Source organism: Pediculus humanus, genomic scaffold, assembly GCF_000006295.1.
Source record: "Pediculus humanus corporis 1103172107383 genomic scaffold, whole genome shotgun sequence".
In the NCBI taxonomy this organism is placed as follows: domain Eukaryota; kingdom Metazoa; phylum Arthropoda; class Insecta; order Psocodea; family Pediculidae; genus Pediculus; species Pediculus humanus.
Window position 1 is genome coordinate 22,462 of NW_002987010.1, and position 25,856 is coordinate 48,317.

The 25,856-nt window shown below is 28.3% G+C and overlaps 2 protein-coding genes across 2 annotated transcripts; one reads left to right on the forward strand and one right to left on the reverse strand.

The window, feature by feature from the left end:
* Nucleotides 1–7,609: 7,609 nt before the first annotated feature.
* Nucleotides 7,610–17,524, forward strand: Phum_PHUM028710 (uncharacterized protein; the record flags this gene model as incomplete). Its single annotated transcript, XM_002422970.1, has 21 exons — nucleotides 7,610–7,643; nucleotides 7,741–7,856; nucleotides 7,938–8,213; nucleotides 8,316–8,514; nucleotides 8,656–9,132; nucleotides 9,258–9,475; nucleotides 9,547–9,727; nucleotides 9,818–10,138; nucleotides 10,575–10,937; nucleotides 12,115–12,249; nucleotides 12,483–12,643; nucleotides 13,100–13,456; nucleotides 13,604–13,885; nucleotides 13,967–14,165; nucleotides 14,321–14,551; nucleotides 14,645–14,868; nucleotides 14,945–15,447; nucleotides 15,523–15,711; nucleotides 16,597–16,768; nucleotides 16,901–17,123; nucleotides 17,394–17,524. 21 exons carry the CDS (start codon nucleotides 7,610–7,612, stop codon nucleotides 17,522–17,524), a joined length of 4,992 nt encoding a protein of 1,663 aa, XP_002423015.1.
* A 4,439-nt stretch (nucleotides 17,525–21,963) lies between these two features.
* Nucleotides 21,964–24,387, reverse strand: Phum_PHUM028720 (uncharacterized protein; the record flags this gene model as incomplete). The annotated part of the gene is made up of 8 exons (XM_002422971.1): nucleotides 21,964–21,978; nucleotides 22,090–22,455; nucleotides 22,547–22,677; nucleotides 22,825–22,980; nucleotides 23,065–23,270; nucleotides 23,423–23,529; nucleotides 23,708–23,927; nucleotides 24,089–24,387. The coding sequence occupies 8 exons, from the start codon at nucleotides 24,385–24,387 to the stop codon at nucleotides 21,964–21,966; spliced, it is 1,500 nt and encodes a 499-aa protein (XP_002423016.1).
* Nucleotides 24,388–25,856: the final 1,469 nt, after the last annotated feature.

Below are 25,856 nucleotides of genomic sequence, written 5' to 3' on the forward strand. Positions count from 1 at the left end.
CTACAACAACAACCAGAGATGAAATTTTTTCAAGATTATTATCGGAAACAAAAGCGGAACTTGCTAAATCATTATTTCAAAGGGATCTAAACGAAAAAGGTATGTTTTCCTTTTATTTATTTATTTATTTGTTTAAACAAATAAGATAAATAATAACAACAAAAAAAAATTATAAAAGTTAATTTTTTTTTCCACCGAATATCTCTTTAAAGAAAAAAAAATTTAATTTAATTATTTTTTAAACACAAAGTGTGATACCGTAACTCGGATGAGAATGAGGGGGAGGAGGGTGGGGAATGGAAACTGAAAAAGAAATCCCATGGGATGTGGTAGAATTTTATCACCCGTTTTCGGGACTCTTCCGAAACAAAATTAAACATCATCGAATACGTTTTATTTAATTGATTTTTTATCAACAAAAAAAAAAATTTTTTTTTTTTCCTCTTTCTCACTCTCTCTCTTTCCTCCCATATTGTTCTTCGTTTGTGTCAAAAACGGCGGGAGGAAGGGGTAAGGTGGAAGGGGGAGAGAAAGAGAAAACGTCCGAAAATCAATTTAAAAAAAAAAAAAGAGAGAGAAAAATAATCAAAAGCGATTTTGCTCCTCAATTGAATGGGAGGTTACGTAACACACGGGGTTAAATGAATGACTGAATCGGGAGAGGAGGAAGGGGGGAGGTAAGAAAAGAAATAGGATAATGACGTAGGAGGAGGTGCGACATTTTTTTTTGTTTGCGACTCGTGACGTAAAACGATTTTACCAACATGGAAAAAAAAAAAAAAAGAAATTTTTTATTCGAAATATACTAGCCCCCGTTTCGTATATTTTTCAGATTTTTTTTTTTTTTAAGGAAACGGAAATGGAAAACCGTTTGTTTATTATTATTATTATTATTATTATTATTATTATTATTATTATTATTATTTACGTAGTTCTTAATTAGGATTTTAGGGTTTGAAGTTTCTTTTTTTTTTTTTTTTGTTTTTTGTTGGTTTTCGCATTATCATAATTAGTTCTCATTTTATTATTATTATTTTTTTTTTGCTTGTTTGTTTGTTTGTTTGTTATTATTCTATTTCCACGTTTTGTTTAATTACAATTAATTTTTCTTATCCTTTTAATTAAGTAAAATAATCAAAGGATGCGGTCAAATTTGTCGGTGTCTGTCTCTTGAATTCGTCGGTTAAAAACTGACATTAAACAAATTTATTAATTATTCCGAGAGATGTAACGGTTTTTTTTTTGTTTTTCCACGAAAGGAGAATCGCAAAAGGTAAACATTAGTCATGACGTCATCGATGAATTTAACGTTAAAGTTACCGGAGAAAGTGGAAATGCTCGAATGTTTCGATCGGCAAATGAAAATTTTCTTTTTACCGGAAGTGAGGTGTATCATATTGAAAAAAGGGAATCATCATCATCATCGTCATCAGCGTCAACATCACCGTCATCGTCATCGTCGACGTCATCTAATGAACAAAATCAATATTTTTTAAATGCTGTAGACGACATACGTATCGACGAGGGTGCCGTTTTTTTCAAAGTAAGTTTATTTTTAATTTTTTTTTTTTTACAAAGTTGGCAACGCGAAATACGGGGAGGGGAGAAATTTTATAATAAAATTAGAAAATTTTGAAAATGTATTAAAATATCGTAGTCGTCGTCGTCGTTGTTTAAATATTTCATCCTTTTCGCTTCGGTCATTTTTAAATTTTAAATTTATTAAATTATTCTTTTGCCACGTGTTTTTTTTTTTTACGCGGGAAATTTTTTGCATTTCAAATTATTTAAATTTTTCAAAAAATATATGAAACGATTACGTTGATTTCGATTTTAATAAAATTTAAAAAAAAAAAAATTATTTTATTTTCACGTGTCAGAAGAATATATAAATAAAAAAAAAATCGATAAATATTAAAAAACTTTTTTAAAACTGACCGCATATGTTTAACTTAGGGTTAAAACAAACATTTTTCGTTAAGGTTTTATAAACAAAATAAAATTTTCCATTATTACTTAATTATAAATTCGAATACAAAAAAAAAAAAAATAATAATAATAATAATAATTAATAAGAAGGGAATCGTGGAAAAAGGTTTTTTTTTTTTTTTGTGAAACTTTGGAAAATTGTTTTGACCCAAAGGCATTTTTCTCAAAATTATATTGAAATTTTATTAAAATTTTCAAAAACAACCGGAAACGATTTTGTTATTTTTTTACGTACAAACAAACGTTAAAAATAAATATTTATTATTAATGTTAATAATAATAATAATATTAATAATAATAATAATAATCGATCGCGAAAAAATTGCGGTGAGGCTAATTGGTTATTAAATAAGAAAAAAGAAAAAAAAAGACAGTGAATGAAGACAAAGCGTCGGTTATTTTAATTCAAATGGGTTTTCAATGTCGCATTATGCCATGAAAATGAAAGGAGGGATAATTTTAACGGTCACAACGGAATTGAAATTTTTTTTTTTTTTTTCAAATGTTTTTATTTTTATTTTTATATACCGACGGCGAAAAAAAAAATTCCCTAAAGAGATTTAAACATGGATTTCATTTTTTTTTTTCGCTTTCCCTTCCCTTCCCCTCCCCTCTGCTCCCTCCCCCCTCCTTCCCTCGTAATTCACGTCCGAATCGTCTTATTCGAAAATGGCGGATTATTTTACAATTTTTAATAATGAAAAATATTATATTTAAATTTAAATAATCTAGAATTTTCCATCCGACATTTAATTCTTATCAATCGATTGATAAGCAATCATTGTCTTATCGATACAATTAAAAATCATCATCATTATTATTTTTTTTATTTGTTTATCAACCGTTCGTTCGTTCGTGTGTGTAACGATCGAATGAATGAAATTTATTTTATTTATTTATTTATTTATTTATTTATACCAAAATTTATTTATTTATTTTTATTTTTTTAAACAAATGAATAAATAAATAAATAAACGACAAAATAAAAATAAATAAATAAAAATAATTCGAATTTTTTTTTTAAATAAATTTAAAATTTCGACGACGAAAAATAAAATAAAAAAAAAACCAATTAAATTGTATAAAAACGTGGAAAGAGAAAAAAAAAATTTGGCAACGTTTCCTTTTTTGTTTATTTATTTTTCTCTCTCTCTCTTTCGTCTTTTAATGGGTGTTTGCCTGAGAGAAAATTTTTGATTTTTTTTTTTTATAAAAATAATTGATGAAATAAAATAAAATAAATTTTTTCTGTTTTGTTTTGTTTTACTGTAACGATTCGATTGAAATTCTCATGGGAATAAAAAAAAACAGAGAACGAAATATATATATAACTAAAATCCAAACGATAGCAAATTTTAATCTCTCTATCTCTCTCTCTCTCTCTTCTTTTTTTTTTCATTTTTTCGTTACATTGGAAAACACCTAATTTTCTTTTTTCTTTTTTTTTTTTTTTATTACTCGAATCCATTTAATTCTTTTCTTATAGATTTCAAAAGAAAAAAAAAATCGTTTTGTCATCTTCGTCTTCGAATTTGTTTCCCCCCCCCCTCCTTTTTTTTTTCTCTTCCGTATTTTACGACTGACGTATATATATAAAAGTTAACAAAACATCCGGAGGGATGGAAAAAGAAAATTTGCTGTCGTTCAAAACATTTTAATTTTTTAACTTAAAAAAAAGGTGAAAAGTTGATAAATTTTTATTTATTTATTTGAAATGATAAGGTGATGACGATTGGAGGAAAAAAGGGAAATTTTTCCTTTTACCCTTTTCGAATAAGTGTTAAAATATTGCCAACCGTCGTGAGGGAAAAAAAAAATTTCCCTACACGATAATTCGACGAAATCATTTTTTTTCCCTCCGTAATTATTATAATGATACGTCGAATCGATCATGCTTTTTTTTCGGATTCATCATTATCATCATTATCACAAAAAATGAAAAGAAAATACGAGAGAGTAGATAAAGTTTCTAGAAATTTAAAAAAAGAGAGAGAGAAGGAAGAGGACAGAGAGAAAAGAAAAAATAAAAAATAAAATTTTTTTTTTCCTTCTCAAAAAATTGACTTTTCCTGATTTATTATTATCATTATCATTATTTTTTTTTTTTTTTAAATCAAAACAACATAAAGCAGAAGACGTTTTAATATTAAATAAGAAGGTTAATTAATAACAATATAAAATTAAACGAAGGGAAGAAAAGGAAAAGGAAGAAAAGGAAGAAAAGAGAGAAAAAAAATGGAGTAATTGGTGGAAAATTTGAAGATGTAAAAAATACCGATTGGAAAAATCAATCACAGTTTCAATCAAACAATCAATCAATCAGTTTTACCTCTCGTAACTAATCCGTCCCCCCACTCCCTCCCACGCTTCCTCCCCAATCTCTCTCTCTCTCTCTCTTGTAAAATCTCACGTTTTTTTTTTTTCCACTCATCAGTTTTTATTATCTTCTCAATAGTAATTTGTCATTTGAGAACTTTTTTACGTTATAATTTACCGATATCTTATTACACGTCTTTTCATTTTTCACATTTTTCAAGTTTTCTTTTTTCTTTTTTTTTTTTCCTTATTTTGGAGAGAAAAAAAAAAAGAAAGAGAAAGAGAGAGAGTGGGAGAGGGAGAGGGAGAAAAAAAAATTTTTACAAAATGTTTTTTACGCGAGGTATATAAAAAATTTTTTTCTTCTTCTTCGATATAATAATTTCAAAGAGAAAAAAAAAAATTTAAAACGCGCCTAAAATTTTTTTTTTTTTTTTTAAACTTATATAACTTAAAAAAAAAAAAAAAAATAAGGATTTTGAAATTCGGAATGAAAATTTCAACGACGATGGAGTTTTGTAAATTTTTTTTTTTTTCTGCTTCCACGTTTGATTTTTTTTTTTTTGCTTTTTCTTATTTCTCTTACTTACTAGGAGAAGAAGAAGAAAAAAAAAAGGAAAAAATCGAAATTACCTTCTCGAAAAATGAAATTTTCATCTTTTTTTTTTTTCCTTTTTCCTTTCATTCGTTACCTTTGACTAAAAATCAACTTTGAAAATGAGAAAGTATAAGAAAACTGTCAGAAAATGGAAAACAAGAGAGCGCACGCATCAGAGACGACGATCAAAATTATACTTTGATCTTCTTTTTTTATTTTTTATTTTCCTTATTTTTTTTTATTTTATTTTCTCTCTCTCTCTTTCTCTTCCTCTCTTTTTCTTCCCTTTTTCCATCCCTGTCACTCACTCACTTTAAAATTGTAGTTTTTTCTTTTTGGTTTTGTGCGTAGTAAAATTAATGATTTAAACTTTTATTTTCATTCGATTATTTGTCATTTATTATCGAATAAAATAATAATGATAATGATGATGATGATAGTAGTAATAAAGAAAATAAAAATGGCGGGAGGATTTTGAAAAACATTGGAAAATTCTCATCCATTTTTTTTTTCATTCATACTTTAATATTCGTTCGATTAATAATTCAAATAATTGATTAATCGAACGAAAGGTTTTTAATTGAGAGTCGGTCTCGTTGCATCGATTTCATTCGAGCATTAAATTCCGTCTGCTGACACGATAATTGATATTTTCAAACGTTTATCATTTCATTTTTCGGTTAATTAATTACGCTAACGAATGAAATAGATGGAATGTACACACGCGCACGACGCACCTTTTCCAAAGCTTCTCTTTACGCCCGCATAATGTTTGTTTGTTTGTTTGCTTGTTTATCTTTTTTCATCATCATCGCGTTCTAATTAAAAAAAAAAAACGCCGCGTACTAATAATAATAATAATAATTTTTTTTTCCTTTTTGTTTTCTATTTTCAGAATGCCGAATGGAAAAATCTTTTGTTTTTAATTATTTGTTATCAAAAAGGATATTGCGAAGTTCGAGTTTCTGCTCCTTCCACGTCGGAAACGATTAAAATAAAAATAAACACTGGAATTTTACCATTGGACGTTACATTATTTGCAACGGATGATGATTTGTACCTGATAACCGTACTCGATCCAGTCACCGTGTACAGGTACGTAAATTTTTTTTTTCTTTATATATAAAGTGCATGTGCGTTGTTTGTTTACTTTTGTCTGTTTGTTTCTTTGTGCATGTGTATATTTTTAAAAATCGATTTAGTTACCTTTTGAATGAAGAAGAGAATAAAAAAAAAAAAAAAAATTTTGAAAATGATGGGTTGGCATGGAAACCTTCTCTTAAATTGATTTGATGGAATGTTGTTAAAAAGTAAAGTTCGTTCGTTCGTTTTTTTTTTTTTAAAAGAAAAATAAATTTCTATTGGACAAAATTTATTGGTTCCCCCTACTGAATTTCTTTTAAAATAATAATAATAATAAAAGGTTTTGTGCCGAAATCAGGTACCGGCCACAACGTCGCGCCTCAAACCGACTCAAAACAAAACAAAAAAAGAAATTTTTTAACTCGCGTTTTTTTTTATTTATTCATTTTCGGAGGGAAGGGGGGGAAGCGTTCGTTGCGCGTGCCGAATAAAATTTTTTTTTCTTTTTATTCTCCGTCTCCCCCCTTTTTATTTTTTTTCCGTCTCCCACTTTTTTAATACAAAAGAAAACAAAAAAAAACATTTTCATATTTTTATTAAACAAATGCGCCCCCCCCCACACACACACGAATAACATAAATAAAAGTTATGTGATTGTGACGTCATTGTTAAAATTTTTCCAAAGAAATAATAATAATATTCCTTTCCGGAAATCTTTGTAATCGAAAAAAAAGGGAAAAAAAACGTTCGTTATAAAAAAGCATTTTAATGGGAAGAAACGAGAAAGAGAGAGAGAGAGCGAGAAAGAAAAAGGGGGGGATCAGGGGGGATTTAATATGAAGAAATTATTTTAAGAACCAATTAAAAAACAAAAAAAAACACACGTTAAAAAGGCAAAAGGAGGAAGAAGAAGAAGAAGAAGAAAAAGGAAAAAAGGGTTAAGGAAAATAGGAAGGAAGAGAAAAGAAAAGTTTTATATTTTGAGGAGGAAGGGAGAAGGGGAGGGGAAGAAAGGAGAATATAAGAACGACCGGGTTAAAAGGGTTCGTGGGTAGTAGCATAAAATTATGGTTTCGTTAAGATTTTAAACGGATAAAAAACACGAATGACCCAACAACAAAGGAAAACACGCGTGCCAAAAATAATTTTTTCCTTTTTTTCCTTTTCCCTTCCTTTTTTTTTTTTTGTATAACAATTAGTGGGTTTGAAACCTTTCGAGTTTCTTCCTTTTTTTTTTTTTAATACGATTTTCTTGTGACGTTTTGACTTTTTTTTTATTTAATAACTTTCACCCTCTTCTTCCCTTCTTAAGAGGCATGCGGAAAATGTTTCATTCATTCATTCATTCATTCATTCATTTTTTTGTGCAGTCGGTTCAAAGGAAGAAAAAAAAATTCTTTCGTTTTCTTAAAGGTTTCTAAGAAAAGGTAAAAACTATCAAAAGTTTTTTTTTTCCTTTTTCTTCCTTCCTTTTCGTCCTATTCAAAACTTTTTTTTCCTTTTTTTCTTATTATTAAAAAAAGAGGCCGGATCATGATTTATGTCGGGTAAATAGAATTTTTTTTTAAAAGCTTTGAACTTACGCACAAAACTTTTACCGGGTTTTCCCCTTTTTTTTCGAAAATGAGGGGCGCTCCTGCAATTTGCAAAAAGAAAAGTTTTTTAAGTTTTCTTTTTTTTTTTTTTACTGGGGATACAATTTTAAAGATTTTAAACTTTAAAAAAAATTTTTTTTTTTTTTTCCAGGTGGTCAGACACGTATTTTAACGAGGAATACATTTTGGAAACGACTGGAGCTCAAAGTGTTGCCGTTATACAAGATGGAAATAAAAAAATTTTCGTCGTGGCACAAAATTTAGGAAAAAATAACGTGACTTTAATTTCTTTAACCCCCTTTCGACTTTCATTTTGAAAATATCGATTTTTAAATATTAATTCATCTAATTTTTAGGTTTATTCGAAAATATTTCTAGAAGAAAAAAATCAAATCGAACTTTATCAACTTTTACCAACGTACGAAGCATTGAGAGTCATACCTTTCGATTTAAAACACGAAACGGATGTACTTCATTTTATCTTTTTTTTAAACAACGTCAATTCGAGTTCGATATATTGGTGGACCGGAAAAGAATTTGTTTTGTGGAAAACCTTGGAAAAATTATACGGTCAAAGAATTCTTTACCTCGGTCAAATATCATCTAATAATTTTTTTTTCATATCCGATAAGGTACCACGGCCGTCCCCCTCCCCAAAAAAAAACAAAACAGGGGAAAAAACTTTATCGACTTGCGAAACCCCCATTTTTCTTTCTTTCTTTTTTTTTTTCTAGAAAAAAATTTACGTTTTTTATCCGACCGTCACGGATTTCGAAATAATGCAAATAATAACATTCGATCAAGATGTTATCGGTATCGATTTGAAAAAAGAAAATGGTAAAATGCCGGTTTTGGTGGTTTTAACCGGTTCTCACATGGATTCGTTTTTTAAAGTCAACATTATTTCACTCAAAGTCGTTTACACATTAAACGGTAAATAAAATTTCCCCTTCCCCTAAAAACAACCCTTTCTTTCCCATACACTTTGCCCCCCCCTTTTCGAAAAAAGGGGAAAAACAAGATGCGGTGAGTAACACGTTAAACAAATCGTTTTTTTTTTTTTCTGTTTCAAAGAGGAAAAGAAAAAGAGAACGGATAAACTTCAGGAATGTTTGATAGACGTGGAAAAAGAAATGGAAAAAAGAGAAATGAATTTAAAAGAAATCATCGATGGGTACGACGGGAACGTGGAAGAAAATAAATTTATGAAAAATATTCTACGTAATGATATGATACCGGATAATTTAGTCGTGGAATCATCCGACGTGGATGAAATGTTGTTAAATTTAAAAGGGAAAATTGATAAAATGGAGGGGAAAATTATGGATTTGAAAAATAAAAAAAAATATTTAAAATCCGAGGGTAAAATCTCAGGGAAAAATTATCACGTTTACGGAGATTTAAAAATTAGTCAAATGCACGTCGATTCGATAGATGTCGAGATATTAAACGATCGACCTATCGATTTCGATAAAGTTTTATCGTTGAATAAAGATCAAATTCTCGAGGGAAATGTTTACGTTGATAATTTAAATGTTGATAACGTTCAAAGTCCAAAATTGAATGAAATTCCAGTCGAAGGTAATAAAAAATGAAAAAAAAAATGAAATAATAAAAATTTACGACTTTTACTTTTATTATCATCATTATTATCATCATTATTTTTTTACCGTTAGATTTCATATTGAAAAATAAAAAATTACAAAAAATATCTGGAGAATTTACGTTGCAGTCGCTCAAAGCGAACGACGTACATTTCGGTCCTTCCGGAAGGTTGAACGACATACCTGGCTCGGATATTGTTATGGATTCAAAGGTGGAAAAACCAATCAAAGGAAAGAAAACCTTTTCGAAACTTTACGTACAAGAACTTCAAGTCGATAAAATAAACGACGTGAGTGAAATAAAAAATTTTTTTTATCGATAATAATTAGAGGAAAAAAAATTATTATATTTTCATTTCAGGTACCTACAAGCGAATGGTTGTCGGCCATCATGCCATCATTCAACGACATGACAAATAACGAACCATTAAATTTTACAAATTTAAACGTCGATAAATTATTAGTTTCTTACGTAAATGGAATCCCCTGGAATGAATTCGTATCGTCTGCGTATGTTTCAAACGGAAATGACGTCATAAACGGTAAAAAAAAAAGAAAATCTAAATTGATAAATATCGATGAATTATTATATTTATTTATTTATTTGTTTGTTTGTTTGTTTGTCGAATAAGGTAATTTAACGATAAACGGAAAAGCCGAAACGGATAATTTAAAAGTAAATAAAATAAACGGCATTTCCGTCGTCGTGGGCGACGGAGGCGGTAGCGGTGACGACGGGGTCGACGTGGAAGGAGATAATGAAATAATAGAACCGAAATTCACTTGTCAACGTGTCGGAGAAATAAAAGCTCCGAAACATTTGTCATCGGATTTGACTCCAGATTGGGATGATTCAAAATTAAAAGAAATATTAAATGGTTTAGAATCGAAATTCGAAAATGACGTAGAATATTTTCCGGAAACGTATAAAATAAATGGAGATTTTAACGTCGGTGAAATTTTTGTCAAAAATCCATTTCAACTTTCCGGCCAAGACATTTATTTATATAATAATTTAACAAATAAATATTGGATGAAAAGTTTTAATCAGGTCAGAAAAAAAAAATAAACTTACATGACCCGGGGGGGGGGTGGAGTGGGATGGGGGAGTGCTCCTTCCCACCGAATATTACTCTATGACTTTATAAATAATTAAAAATTTCGCGTTTCGCGTAATAAAAAAAACTTTTTTGTCGTTAAATAATGTAAATGACAACGTGTTTGTTATCAATAATTAATTTGTTTTTAAAATTCAACAAACACGTCACATCCGGTTAATATTTATAATTATTCGTACAAAAAAAGTTTTTCTTTTTTATTTTATTCGTTTGTTGTTGTTTTTAACGGATTTTATTTTTCCCCCCGTTTTTCTTTTTCAGACCATTGAAGTACCCGTGGAATTTACAAATGAAATAACCGTCATAGATGATTTGAACGTGGGCAGAATAAACGGAAATCCGTTGGATTCTTACGTTCGGATAGATCGACCAAACGAAATCACATCGAAAATAATATTTAAACAAGCGGAAATTATCGGTGACGTAATAATATCGAAAAAAGCAAAACAAAATGTTAATCTTCGAGAATTATACGAAACATCCGGTAAAATTTTCTCGGAAAATATTATATCCGGTTTGAAAAATTTCACCGGAAGTGTCGAAGTTAAAAATTTACAAGTTAAAAAAAAAATAAACGGAATCGATGCGAACGAATACGTTAAACGATACAATATGGAAACGTTTAAAGATTTAGGTAGGAATAAGTTTAAATTTTTTTTTATTAAAAAAAATTAAAAATCCATTTCGAACTTTGACCTTTTAACTCTTTTAATTCATCAAAAAAAAAAAGATAATCTTTTCTTTTAAGATTTATAAAAAAAAATTCGTCTTTTATTTACTTGTGTAACTTTAATATATAGAAAAAAAATCAATGTTTAAACGCATATACTTTTTTTCCGAAGCTTTTTCTTTTTTTTTTTTTTTTTCAAAAAGAAAAAAAAAAAAGTAAAAAGGAAAGAGAAAAATAAAGTTAAGGAAAAAAAAGGAAACCGGAAATAAATGGATAGGCGGAAAGGAGGGAAAAGCTGACATTTTGAAGCTAATGCGATTTCGATTTCTTTATATGGGGAAGGAAAACTTTTTTTTTATTTATTTATTTATTTTTATATACTTTTCTTCGGTTATTTAATTTTGTCTCTAACCGTATACAAGAAAGGAGTTTTGTTTTTTTTTTTTTTGGTTTTTATCAAGTTGGCAACAGTTTTTTTTTTCTTAATCTCTCTTACATTCACCTAACGCAAAATGCGATTATGCAACGCACCGATTTTTTTTCTCTATCTCTTTCCTTCCCGCTCCCCGCCCCCCCCCCCGGCTCCTTTTTTTCCAGTTTTTTTTTATCATTTTTATCACTCTCGCCGATACGTATATATATTTATCATTTACAATTTTATATCAATTTAAAAGCGAGACGTAAAAAAAAAAAAAAGTTTTTTATTGTACGGCGTCCGGACAAAACACATCGATCCGTTCTTTTTTATTACTCTGTATAAGTTTTTCAATATAACAAAAGAGGATTAGGAGGGTTTATAATGGTTTCATATGGAATCGGGGGGGGGGGAAATGTTGGCTAAACTGTTTTATCCGATTTTTCTTCTCTTTGTTTTCCACTTTTTTTTTTTTTTCCTGGATGAAAAAACGGAAATTTACAAACACACACAAAAGTAAAATGCATTTAAATTATTCGTTTTTCTTTTCTTTCTACCTAAAACGGAAATGCGTACGTCGTAAAAGAGAGAGAGTGAGAAAGAGAAAGAGAGGAAGGGGGGGTTTAATGGTTTTTAAATTGTTAATATAATTTAATAAGGTAATAAAAATTTTTTTTATTTTTATTTATTTTTTAGACGAAATAAACGTCGAGGAAGTTATTATAGATGGAAATTTAACTTTGGAAAATGGCGTAAAAGTTAAAATTATAAACGGAGTTGATTTTAATGAAACCGTTTCAAATATTTTGACGTGGAACGATCCAGAAGTTTTGAGCAAAGCCCGCTACGAATCGCTCAAAGGTAAATTATCAAAACTTTTGATACGCAAAAAAAAAAAAAAAAAAAAAAAATTTTTTTAAAATTTTATTACCGCCGCCGACGCATTTCACCCCCAAAAATGTATGCGAAAAATGAAAAAAATTGTCGATGTTTATTTTTTCCCGCCATTTTTTTTTTTTGAAAATTCTCATAATTATTATTATTTTTTTTAATAGTTAAAAATTTACAAGTCGACACAATAAATGGTTTTCCAGCCGAGGATGAGTTGTTACGCGGATTATTAAAATATAACGATGATAATGATGATGATGAAGAAAGCGTTGATGTAACAGTAATCGTAGAAGGAAATTTAAACGTGACGTCATTAAATGCGAAAACGGTTAACGAAATAGATTTCGATAAATTTTTAAACGACGTAAGTTTTTTTTTTTTTTTAAATATTTTTTGCCGTCGTTTTTTAAACTAAAATACCGTGAACGTTTGTTGAAAACAACAACAACAGGATACGGAAAGGTCAAAACACAAAACACATTAAAACCGTGGTCAACAAAAAAAAAAAAAAAAAGCGAAAAGTTTTTTTTTTAGGTAATTTTTCTTAAGTCGGTGTAAAATCACAACAAAGTCTAACAAATTACCGGGTGAGAGAAAGAGAGAGAGAAAGAAAGAGAGAAAGAGAGAGAGAAAAAGAGAGAGTGAGAGAGAAAAAAAAACAAAATGGACGCGGTGTGTTTAAAAAAAAAAAAATTGAAAGAAATAAATCAAATAAAGAAAGAAAAAAATATATATTCTTTTTTATGTTGAGCAAAGGCCTCCAACATATAAAAAGACTTTATCTTAATAATAATAATAATAATAATTTTTTAATAAACAGGTTTTCATAGTAAAAAATGTTCCAATGCAAGAGGTTAAAGGTGAAAAAATATTTACGGAAAAAGTTACGGTGACGGGAGATTTAAGAGGAACCCTTAACGATTACAACCTAACGAATTTCGATAAAATATATTTATCTAAAACAAAATGGCAGAATATAAGCGGAACGTTAACGGTTGACGAATTACAAGGAAATTACGTGGAAGCAGATTTAATAGATGGAATCCCATCAGAGGAAATATTATTTCAAGATGATATCGACGAACAAGTTATCAATTCAAACATTATTTTTAATAACATTGCTGTCGTTGGTGATATAAACGCTTTTAATTTTATGAACGGTTGCAATTTGAACAAGGTGAGCAAAGTTCGATGGTTTTCTTTTTTCTTTTTCTTTTTTTTACGAGTAAATAAATAAAAACTCGGGTCTTTCCCCCCCCCCCTCTCTCTCTGTCTGTCTCTCTCTTGAAATTTTTTTTCTCATTTCAAACAAACGTGTACGTAGGTAACCGACGTGGATTTGAACAGGATCGAAGATTTTGATAATTTAGAAGTGAGAGGAAACGTGACGTGGGAATCGTTTTTAAATCAAAACGATAGAAAAGGAAGTTTAAATTATTTTATAGAAAATGTCGTCACGACGATTGATGATCAAATCATTTCCGGTCCTGTTACTTTCGAAAAAGATGTCGTCATAAATAACGTTAACGGAAAATGGAATGTAAACGATGAAATGGATTTGAGTTTCATTGCGAATGATGCCATATTAAAAACCGGAAATGAACAGGTGATGATGACGTCATTTGTTTTTAAAAAAATCAAATTTTTTTTTTAAAAATAAAACGGAAGTTTTTATAAAAAATTAAAGGAAATAACGGTTCCGGTAACGTTCAAAGGACGCGTCAAGGCCGAAAATATCGAAATAATGGACAACGTCCTCATCGATACCATTAACGGAGTTGATGTGACAGATATAGGTCAAAGGTTAATAAGAAAAAGTTCCGATACTTTTGTCAAAGGACTTAAAATATTTCAAAATGGTTTTTCGACGAATCATCTTTATTCGGGTGAGAATTTTTTTTTTTATACTAACAAAAAAAAAAGTAACGTCACAAAAGTCAGCCATCTTTTTTTTTGTCTGTTCCTCCTGTCCTTTTTTCCTATCCCTGTCTCTCCTTCCCGCATCATAAAATTAATTATTAATTTTCATGTTGTTTAACAGACACCATCAATGGCGGAAAAGTAAATCAAATTGTTTTTTACGACGACGTCAAAGACAACAAAGAACTTTTTTTACCGCCATCAACATTTAAAAATCTAAACATATTTAATAATTTAACCGTGTCTCGGGTCAACGGTTATCCGTTAAATAAAATAATCGACGAAAGATTACCCAAAGCGGAAGGTGGCGGTGATGAAACATCGTCAGAAAGTGAAATTCACGTAACCGGAAGTGTAACAATCAAAGGAAACGTCATAGTAAAAGGTAAATAATTCATAAATTTTTAACGTTAAAATTAAAAATAATTTTTTGTTGTTTCGAAAGGAAATGCGATCGTGGACAGGATAAACGATATAAACGTTAATGAAACGATTTCGAAACTGGAACAATCGGAAAATCCGACGGTTATTGAAGGACACGTAGAATTCGATGGTCCGATTTTTATAGACGGAAAAGCGGAAGTTAATTTTTTAAACGGTAATAACGTAACGGAACTTTATGAGAAATCTATTTTGGTAGACCAAGATGTCGTTATCGAGGGAAACATCGTGAGTAATTTTTTCCTTTTTTTTGTCGGGAAAATTTTTCGGTAGATAAATTTTTTAATTCGTTACGATCCGACAGGAATTTTTAACCGACATAACAATCGGAGGAAACATAGAAGTCAATTCGACGGTTAACGATTGCGACGTAAACGAAATATTAAACGAAAATAAATTTGTCGTCGAATCGAGGAGTGATTTAGTAGAAAATCAAGAATACAGGAAATCGCTTTTAGCGGAAGTGAATTATTTGAAAAATATAACTACGACAATGAACAAACCCGTCATATTCATGTACCTGGAAGAAGAGGAAAATCATTTGAATCTTCATTTACCCTCGATGCACGGTTCGAATTTAAACGAATACGAAAATTACATAGAATTTAACATATACGGTATGAAACACGTGAAATGCGGTCTTCCCATCGAATGTTCTTGTCCTTCTCAAACGAATCTCATAATTGAATCCATGAATCCGCCATCTTTTAAAATAGAAGCTAATTCCACGAGATTTTTCAAATATTACGATAAAGAATTCAATATGGAAGTCGTTGTGACGACGACAACGGTTTCTTACAGTTCCAGGTAATGAAATCACTTCACGACCTTTTTAAAAAAAAAAAAAAAAAAAAAAAAAACACGAGCGAAATGTTTTTTCAGGTGTAGAACAACCGACGACGAACTGGACAAAGAACAAACATCAATTTCCTGGAGAAATTTATTAAGCGATGAAACATTTTACGAAGTCAACGTCGAAACTGGGTTTTTAAGCGACGTTAAATTTTTCAAACTCGGAGATTCCATTTACGTCGTTATGGCATTTTATTTTCACCCGTTTAAAAATCGCAAGTATCCTATTATTATTATTATTATTATCATTTCCGATCCCTGGAAAAAATCCAAGTTAGCTTAATAAAAGAGCGAGAGAGTGAGAGTGAGAGATTTCAATCGAAATTTTATAAATAATTATTTTTTTTTATTTATCGATCAATTTAATAGAAAAAATTTTTTTATTATTTATTTTTTAATCGATTTTGTATCGATCGATCGATCGATGGATCGATTTTCGATATATTTTCTTTTTTAAATCAAATGGTTTTTTTTTTTGTTTAAAAATTGGTTTTGCTTTTATAACTTTTTTTTTCTTTTCTTTATTTTCCGTTCTTTAACGGAGCTTTCACCATTTCTCTCTTTTCCCCCCCTCCCTCCCCAATTTTTTCCTTTTCTTCTTTTTTTTTTTAATTTAAAAATGAAAGCGTCAAATACTTTTGGATTTTCCATTAAACGTTTTTCTTTTTTTTTTTTTGTAAAGAAAAAAAATTTTTTTTAAAGAAAATTTTCACTTTCAAAGGTAATTTCGAAAGGGAAAAAAGAAAAAGAAAAGAAAAGAAAAGAAAGAAAAGAAAAGAGAAGAAAATCTTTTGTGTGTGTCGCGTTGTTGTTGTTGGCTGTAAAGTTTTTTTTTTGTTTGTTTGTTTGTTTGTTGGTGTGTGTGTGTTGAAAGTTGATGACGTAACGTAAAAATTGATGGTTGAAATAATTTATTATTTAACGTATAAAATATATATGAAAATTTTCGTAGTCGTTGTCGTTTTTGTCGTTTGAAAAAACTCCAGCTCTGGAGCTGGAAAAAAAATTGTTTTTTTTTTACTTCCTTTTTTTAACTTTTTTTTTTTTTTTGTTCCGAATAGAAACAAACAATCTTCACACGGTTGTTTACGAGCTACAAGTCAGTGAAAAAAAATTGTTAAAAATTGATGAGATACCATCGACTGGAGTTCAAGTTTTGGAAGTTTTTTGGACAATGAAAGGAATTATTCTCGTTGTCGGAAATTCGTTCGATTCCGACAGATTTACTGATTCTGTTAATTCTGGAATTTATAGGTTCAACGAATCGAAAAATAAAGTAAAAGAGAAAAATTTATATGTATTTTGTAAAAAAAAAAAAAGAAATTTTCTTTTTTGGAGTTTTTTCCAGTTTTTTTTTTTTTTTGTACATTTAAATAAAATTTCAAACGTTTTTGTTTTGTTTTTCCAGTTCGAACTTTTACGTTATATAAAAACCCATGGAATTTTATCAATCAATAGCATGAGATATAAAAAAACGAGTTTTATATTTTTCGTACAAAAACAATCATGGCCGCTTTTGATATTGAAATACAATCAAGATTACGATAATTATTATTTTAGTCAAAAACTCGATACAACGCAATCGATTGTCAGATCGAATTTCTTATCGATTTCCGTTATTTCAACCGGAAGTGAGTAGCTTATTTTTTTTTAATTTTTTGAAACGTTCTTAAGCGAGATGAAAAAAAAATTATTTTAATTTTAATTTTTCCAGGCACAAATTATTCGGGAGATCTTTTCATCGCCATCGTACTTTCAGATGATAGTTTTAGATTTTTAAAATACAAACACATCGAAGTAATTTTTTTGTTTTTGTTTTGTTTGTTTTGTTTGTGTTTAACAAAATTAAGAAAACAAACGAATTTTTATTTTGTTTTTTTTTTTTTTTTAGGGTTTCGTAGAAGAAATTTATCAAGAGCAAAATAACGTAAGAGTTTTACATTCGTTTTGGTTCGGGTCCTCACATTATCTATTGGCAGGGTCTTCGTTGGATAAATCAAAAATTTATAAATTAATAGAACAAGGTCGTTAATTGTTTATAATTAAATAAATAAATAAATAAAATAAGTCGTGCAGGGATCACAATTTTTTTAAACAAAAAAAAATTTTTACTTTTTTTTTACTACTCATATTTCTAATATTATTATTTTTATTATTACCAAAAAAATTGTTTTTACGTATGATATTTGTGTGATAACAAAAGTTGATTTAAAGATTCCCGCGATTTTAAAATTCCCCGCTTCCCTCCTCCCCCAAAAAAAAAACGAATGAACGATCGAGAACTTTTTTTTTTTTAAATCGAATCATTTCGCGCTCTTTCCCCCCCCAAAATTTTGCCTTAAAATTAAAATTTTAAAAACGTTTTAATAGTCGTAAAAAATAAAATAATTTAAAACGTGACCGAATGATTTTTTAAAAAAAAAAAAACCATCTCCCTTTGTTATTAATAAGAAAGAGAGAGAGAGAGAGAAAGATAGACAAAGAGAAAGATATAGAAATTTTCTTTAAGATCGAAATTTTTTTTTTTTTTTTTTTTTTTTTATAGGAAAACAATAAATTTAAAAAAAAAAAAGAAAAAAATTATTATTATTTTTTTTTTAAATATATATTTATTTACATTATATTAATTAAAACTCATTTTACAATTTATTCATTTATTTATTTTCCTACGAAACATTCAATCAATCAATCAATCAATCAATCGATCCAATCATTCTTAAAATAAAATCATGAAAAAAAAAAAAAAATTTTTTTTAATAATCATTCTAAATTCATATCAATATCATCATTTTATTATTATAATAATCTCGATTATTCAAAACATCATTATTATTATTTGTACAAAGACTATAAATTTATTATTATTATTATTATTATTATTATTATTTTAATTTAAATTTTTTGGTTTACAAACAAAATAAAAAAAAAAAATAATAATATTATCCTTTTATTGTTTATATATATATATATATATAAGTATGTGTTTATAAATACATAGAAAAAGAGACAGAGAGAGAGAGAGAGAGAAAGAGTAAAAAATAGAAAAAAAGGCAAGATTATAAGCAGACTCTCTCTTTCTCTCTCTCTCTCCCTCTGTTAAGTTATATTAAAAAAAAAAAATTAATTATTTTCGGAAATTTTATTCAACTAAGAAATTATTATTATTATTTAAATTTACGGGTAAGATAAAATTTAATCATTAAATTGTTAATAACAAAAAGAATTTTATTGAGATTTGTTAAAAAGGATAATAATAATAATAATAATAATAATAATAATAATAATAATAATAAAAGGGCAAAAAAATTTTCTTTTTAATTCCTCACGGATTGATAAAAAAAAAAAAAAAAAAAAAAACAGTTAAATTAATGCGCGTGAAAGTGAATTTCCAAAGCCGAACTTTTTCCGAATAGTTTAAGAAAATATTTTACAAACTAACTAAATCTCAAATATTTTATCCTGGAATTTGTGAGGGAAAGAGTTTTCCCCTACCCCTACCCCTCCCCCCGTTTTTCATCTTTCGAAATCTTCAAATTTTTTGACTGACGTTTTTTTTCTCCACGCTACCGTAAATACTTTTTCTCATAAATTTTCCCAACTTTGAAAAAATTTTTATTTTTCCTCCCCTCCCCCACACCCACACCCACCCCTTCCCTTCCTCCTTTCATACCAATTCGAAATTTTCGACCTATTTTTTTTTTTCTAAAAAAAAAAAAAAAAAAAAAAAAAAAACGAGTTTTCTATTTTTTTATTTGCCAAAAAACGCAAGCAACCCTCTCCCTTTTAAGGTTTCAGGTTTACCTCCCCCAAAAAAGTTAAAAAAAAAAAAAAAGAAATAATCGAATTTGATATCGCACTACTCCGAATATAAGAATATAATTTGATTATTATTATCATCATCATTATTTTATTTTATTTTTTTATTAATTTTTATAATAAACTACAAACTAATAAACACATTTAAATATATATATATTTATGTATATGTATATATTACAAACGATCCTATCGAACTTGAAATAATAATAATAATATTTTTAAATCAACGGGATTGTTTATTTACTCATCAAGTTCTTGAGTATTTTATTTTTTTTTAAAAAAAAAACTTTACATATTTATATCCGTATAATATTATTAATTTTTATATTTGGTTAGAGAAAACAAAAAAAAATTCGAGATGAATGATAGATAAAAGAAGAGATAGACGACGAGACAAAAAGAAAAAAAAAAAAAACGTGGCACGTTCCCGTGTCTGTTCTGTCGTTTGCCACGTACGTATGTACCACGTCTTAAGTGTAAAATAACGGAAACGTTACCCTACGACAATCGTAGTAAAAATTCCCGTAGAAAAGCAATAAAAACCAAAAAAAAAAAAAAAAAAAACTAAACCAAATAATTATTTTCGCACGAAATCAAAAAAAAAAATCGAATCGAATCGTTAAAAAAAAAAAACGATATATCGAAACAACTCGAAAATCCTCGTCGTAATTTTCTCCTGTTTATTTTATAATGAGCATAAAAACAATACAAATTCCTCTTCCGTACGTAACGAAACAAAAAAAATAAATTCGTACCTTCCTTCCTGGTGTGTGGGGGGTGGGAATGGGGGCGGGACAGGACGGGGGCACGAAATAAAAAGGAAAAAGTTAAAATAAAAAATAAAATAAAAAAAATTTTTTTGTTACGCAATTTCGGACGCCACACAACCAACCAAACCAACACACATCGCGACACGCGAATCATTCATAATATCCAACGAACAAACAAACAAACAAACGAAAAAAAAATTAAATTAGATCAATAAAAAACCTATCAACTAATTTAATAATAATAATAATAATAATAATAATAAAAGTTATTTTAAAAAAACCACTGGGCATAAAAGTAATAAGACAAGAAAATAATTTTTTTTTAAATCTCGGGGTATAATAAAAAAATAGTTATGTTACAAATAAAAATAAATAAATGTATATGTATACATATAAATAAAATTATTAAAATTAAATTAAAAGAAGAAAAGCTGCCTGTAAAATATAAAATAAAAATAAAAAAAATCTCAAAGTCTTGCGTGACGCACGCACGCACGCACGCACGCACAAACGCACACAAGCAAAAAAAAAAAAACTAATCGAGATATCGAATTCGATCGATCGAACATTTTCCTACCAAAAAAAAAAATCTAAAAAAAAATTTCTTTTTTTTCCGCATCCCCTCTTCTCCCCCTCGACCGTTTAATATCAAAAAAAAAAAAAAAATAATAAAATAAATAAATAAATAAAAAATGCATCGTTTTTAAAAACCGGAAACAGTTACATTTGTCTTATTTGAAAAACCGGAAACGACGTTTACTTTTCCGCGGCGTGATTAGGTAATTAATTACATAAAGAAAATTAATAAAATTAAAAAATCGCGTTTTCCTCGATTTTATCAAAAATCAAATCGACCTTTCAACACTCTTTCTTTCGGAACGTAAAAAAAAAAAAAAAAAAAAAAATCTATTTGTTATTGTATCGTAATAAAAAGCATTAATAATAATAATAATAATGATAATAATAATAACAAGCGTGAAAATTTGTAATGAAACCTACGCTACCTTTTCAACTTTTTATGTGTGTGTGTGTGTTTGTGTTTGTGTGTGTGTGAAAATAAATAAATTTTACAAATGACACGATAAAATAAATTGAAAATCAATAGTTGTAATAGTAGTAGTAATAATAATAATAATGAAGGAATCATTTAAAAACTTCGTCCAATGACTTTTTCTCTTTTCACAAAAAAAAAAAAAAAAAAAAAAAGTTAGGGATCAAGTTTCGTGTAAATATTATTTTTGTTCAATTAAAATTTCTAATCATTTTCAGGTTCATTTTTTACTATATATACACATATCTGCACGTGACGAACGCAGGCACTCGCGCACTCACACACACGTATATGTATTCTTCGATTGTTTAACCCTAACGACACAACTACATACAGCTTAATGCTATAATACAAATATAACGAAAATGATAATGATAATAATAATAATAATGGCAGCGATTTAGTTAATTGTTCAAATATTTATATCTACGAAATGATTCAAGACAACATGATTTACTGCGACTATGAGTTTAAAAAAACCAGAAAATTATTTAGTTATGTTCTCTATGAAATGAGTCATTGGTTTAAATAACCTATTTCCGTTTAACTGTTGTTATGTGTAGGGCGTTATTACTTGAAACAAATTATAATTTTTTTTCTCCTCTCTTCCGATGAAGCTGAGTAATACGTCGACGGTACGACGACATCAAAACAATGTAGAAAAGATTTCACGTCGGATTAAGATAAAAATTAAAAATAAATAATTTTCTACCTTACCTTACACGAAAAAGCTACTGACTTTTTTCTTAACATTAAAATTTCTTAAACTATTTAATTTTATTCATTTACTGTCTTGGCGATAGATATTACATTTCAGCCGGTTTTTTTTCTCTAAGAGCATGTTTCCTGGAAATAAAAACACATTTATTGCTTAAACATTGCATTACGTTGGTGATCGTGAATTTAAAAAAAAAAAAAAAAAATGTGGGAGATCGAAGACGGATGAAAAATTTTTACCTGCGGTTCTCGTCGCGATGATTCTTCCTCGTGAACTTCAGGACAGTGAACTTTATCGCGCAAATTAACGTTATATTTTATTCCCATTTGATCGGAACCACCCTTTTCATTTTCAACTCTTCGGATAACGTCTTTTTTTGGCGGCACGACGGGTTTGTTGGGAGGAATGGGTGGTGGAAACCCTCTTCCGGTGGTCGCTGGTTTTTTAAGAGGGGGTTGAGTAGGCGACGAATTAGATCCCGCGTAAAAACTTATTTTGCAGGTTTCAACGTTTCCGTAAACTTTCCCTCCAGCATTCGGTTGCATGTTAACACGGGCTGCGCCAACCTGTGGAGTCACACCAGTTGCTTTTCCGGTTGCAGCAACCTAAAGAATAATTAAATTGAAAAAAGAAAGTTTATTTTTATATTTTTTTTTTTTTTAAATAAAATAAAATAATATGTGTTTTTTTTAGTACTTGAGGAGAAGAAGAAGACTCTGGAAGACCCTGAGAAGACCAAGAGGGATCTCTGGCAGCTGTGGTTGTACCCGCGGGGGAAAATCCACTCGGAGTATATACAAGATTTCGAAGTCCCTGACCCGGTGAAACTGATCTGGCAATGCCAGTGGCTAAAATTAAAAAAAATAATTTTTCCATTTTGATTTTTTTTTTTTTTACTAATGTTAATAAATAATAAACACGATAATTGAGTAGTAATCATAAATAATAACTAGTAGACATAAAAATAAACTTACTGGGACCACACACTGGAACACTGGAAACTGTAGCAGTTGGTTGAACGACTTTGGCTACACTGCTGAGCATTGCATTAGGAGGAGGAGAAGCGCTGCCTTCTGTAACGGCTACTGAACCCGTCCACGGAACTTTAGGAGATATATGAGTTAATCCGCCTTCAAAAACAAATAATAATAATAATAATAATAAATTAATATTTATTACACGACAAGAGTATTAAAATCAAAAATAATAAATACTTGTAGGAGCAGTAGGTCTCGGTGATGAAACTGGTTGAGGCGCATTGATTGTTGGTTTCGCAGGAGGTTGAGGAGGCCTCGGGCATAAACCGGAAGTTCCAGTTCCAGCCTGGAACATTGCCACATGATGAGCCTCGACTAATTGCTTTTTAAAATTATCTGCTTCACCTTTATGCCTCTCTGCTTCTGCTTCTAAGTCTTTATACCTACCAAGTAATTATTTAAAATTATGATTTTTTTAAAGGAAATTCAATTAAATTTTTAATAAAATTCAAAGAAAAAATTTTTCTTTTTTTTTTTTTACCTTTTTTCTTCTTTGGCTATAGCAGCTCGAAGCTGTTGACGCTCAGTATCAAACTGAGCCAATTGTTTTTCTAATTCAGCCTCCATTTGAAGACTTTTTTTACTTTCTTCTTCTAAACCTTCAGCCATTGCATCGATTCGACTTTTTTCTTCTGCTAATATCTAAAATACCATTGAGTACATGTTAGGTTTTTTTTTTTTTTTTTTAAGCAATTAAAATTTATATATGGATTTCAATATAAGCAAATAAATAAAGTAATAAATCCTTAGATTGAACATAAAATTAATTTTTTTTTTATTTTACCTGAGCCAAGTCTTCAGATCTCTTCCTTTCTTCTACGTATTTAATTAAAGCTTTTTTCCTTTCAGCTATTAATAAAAGTACAATGGACTTAGTTCTTGCTTTTTCTTCCTCCAACAAATCTGAAATTCTTTTTAGGTCTTTTTCCGCCTTTTTACGACCCGTTTTTTCTAACTCTAGCTCCTGTTTAAGTCTTGTCCTCTCTTTTTCTAAACCATACGTTATATCATCTCCTTGAGCAGTATCATGTTCGTGTTTTCTTTTTTCTTCTTCTAAATCTTGTACAACCTATAAAAAAAAAAAAAAAATCAATCAATTAATAATATAAACGTTCTCGAATGTAAAAAAATTGAAAAGAAAAAAAAAAATAATAATAAAATATTAAATGCCTTTCTATGCCGTTCTTCCATATCTTTTAACAATCTAAACATGTGAGCAGTCATTTTCCTATGCTGCATTACATAATTATCTAAAGCCACCATTTGAAATTCAGCAAGAGATTGAATTTGTTCTTCATCCATTCCAGGTTCGGCACTCGCAAATTCATCTCTCTGTAAAGCCGCTCGAGGATCGTTTAATGAATTTAACCAAATTCTTCCTGGTGTTAAAAGCCTTTTAACTTTTTCGGCCTTCAATGTTGCTATAACGACATCTCGAGCTTGGAGTTCGCCCTCAAGATAACTTAATAATTTTAACAAATCTGTTTTACTTAATTCCATTTTAGGATTTCTCTAAAAAAAAAAAAAAAAAACACAATTATTTAAATAATTCTACATCAAATAAAAATTTAAAAAAAAAAAAAAAATTTTCTTGATTTTATTTATAATAACGTTGATGTTAATAATTTGCAATTATTTAATATCTAAGAATATTTTGTTTTCATCATGAAAAGCAATTTAACATGTAAATTATATGATGTCATAATTCATTTGCCAAGCAATAATAAAATTGTTTTCAAACGGAAAGAAAAGTTTTTTAAAAAAATTTTTCCTAATCGAACAAAACAAAAAAATAATGATTACAATAAGTGATAAAAACTATTTTTTTTTTTTTTAAATATATTTTTATTTTCAAAATTAATGAGTAAAATTAATTAATTTTTAAATAATAAATAAATTTTCAAAAAATTTTCTTTGTCAGTATGTAACAAGCGATTAATTAACTTTGCATACATTTCGAAGTATTTCGATTAAAACTCGTTTTTTTTTTTTTTGCAATCAAAGTAAATTTATATCAATAAATTATTTGAACTGCCAGTGAGCACATAAAAAAAATAATTTAACATTTATTTAAAATAATACATATATATATATATATATGAATTTTATTCTCACCTTTAATGTGCTGCTAGTAATTTTTTCTTGATCAAAATTACCAGCTAATTTGGTAGGAGTCCCTCTTTGAGAGGGGCTTTCTTTAGATGATGAGGATGATGATGACATTTTAAATTGCTAAATAAATAAAAAAATTGAAATCAAATTTATTAAATACCTGTGTGATGAATTCGATGAATAAAATTATATTAAAAAAATTAAAATTTAATTCAAATTATATATAATAAAAAAAAACTATTCATAAAAAACAGTTAGTAATAAATAGTTTTCTGAATCATCAATAATATTAATAAAAAAATTTCATTTAATTAAAAATTAACATTTTTACGGTTGACACGGTAAGAAGACCAACGTTTATTTAAAAAAAATTAAAATATTTTTATAAATTACTCACCTAAATTACTAGTTTGGGAAACAATTAAAGTAAACAAAAATGTTCAACATTTTCCGTACTATTTGTCACATATTTAACATGAATCTGCAAGCATTCCGCTAGACGGATGACGTATTATTTAAATTATTATAACATAGAAAAAAATTCACTCGAAGTAAAAAAAAAAAAAAAAAAAAAAAAAATAGACAATTTGCTTAGAATACTGTTGATAATAATAATATTTCATTGATTTATACAGAAAATTTAAACCGAGAGTTACGTTACTTAAGTGCCAAAATACAAAGACATTATAGCCTGACAATTTAAACTATTTATAATCCGTTAAAGAATTAAAAACAAACATGTCTAAAAATTATATTAATAATAAATGTATAGTTTTTTTTAAAAAGAAATTTTATTTTTTTCAATATGCATTTCCACGTCAGTTTTGACTTTCAAATATTAATATAAAACCTCACAT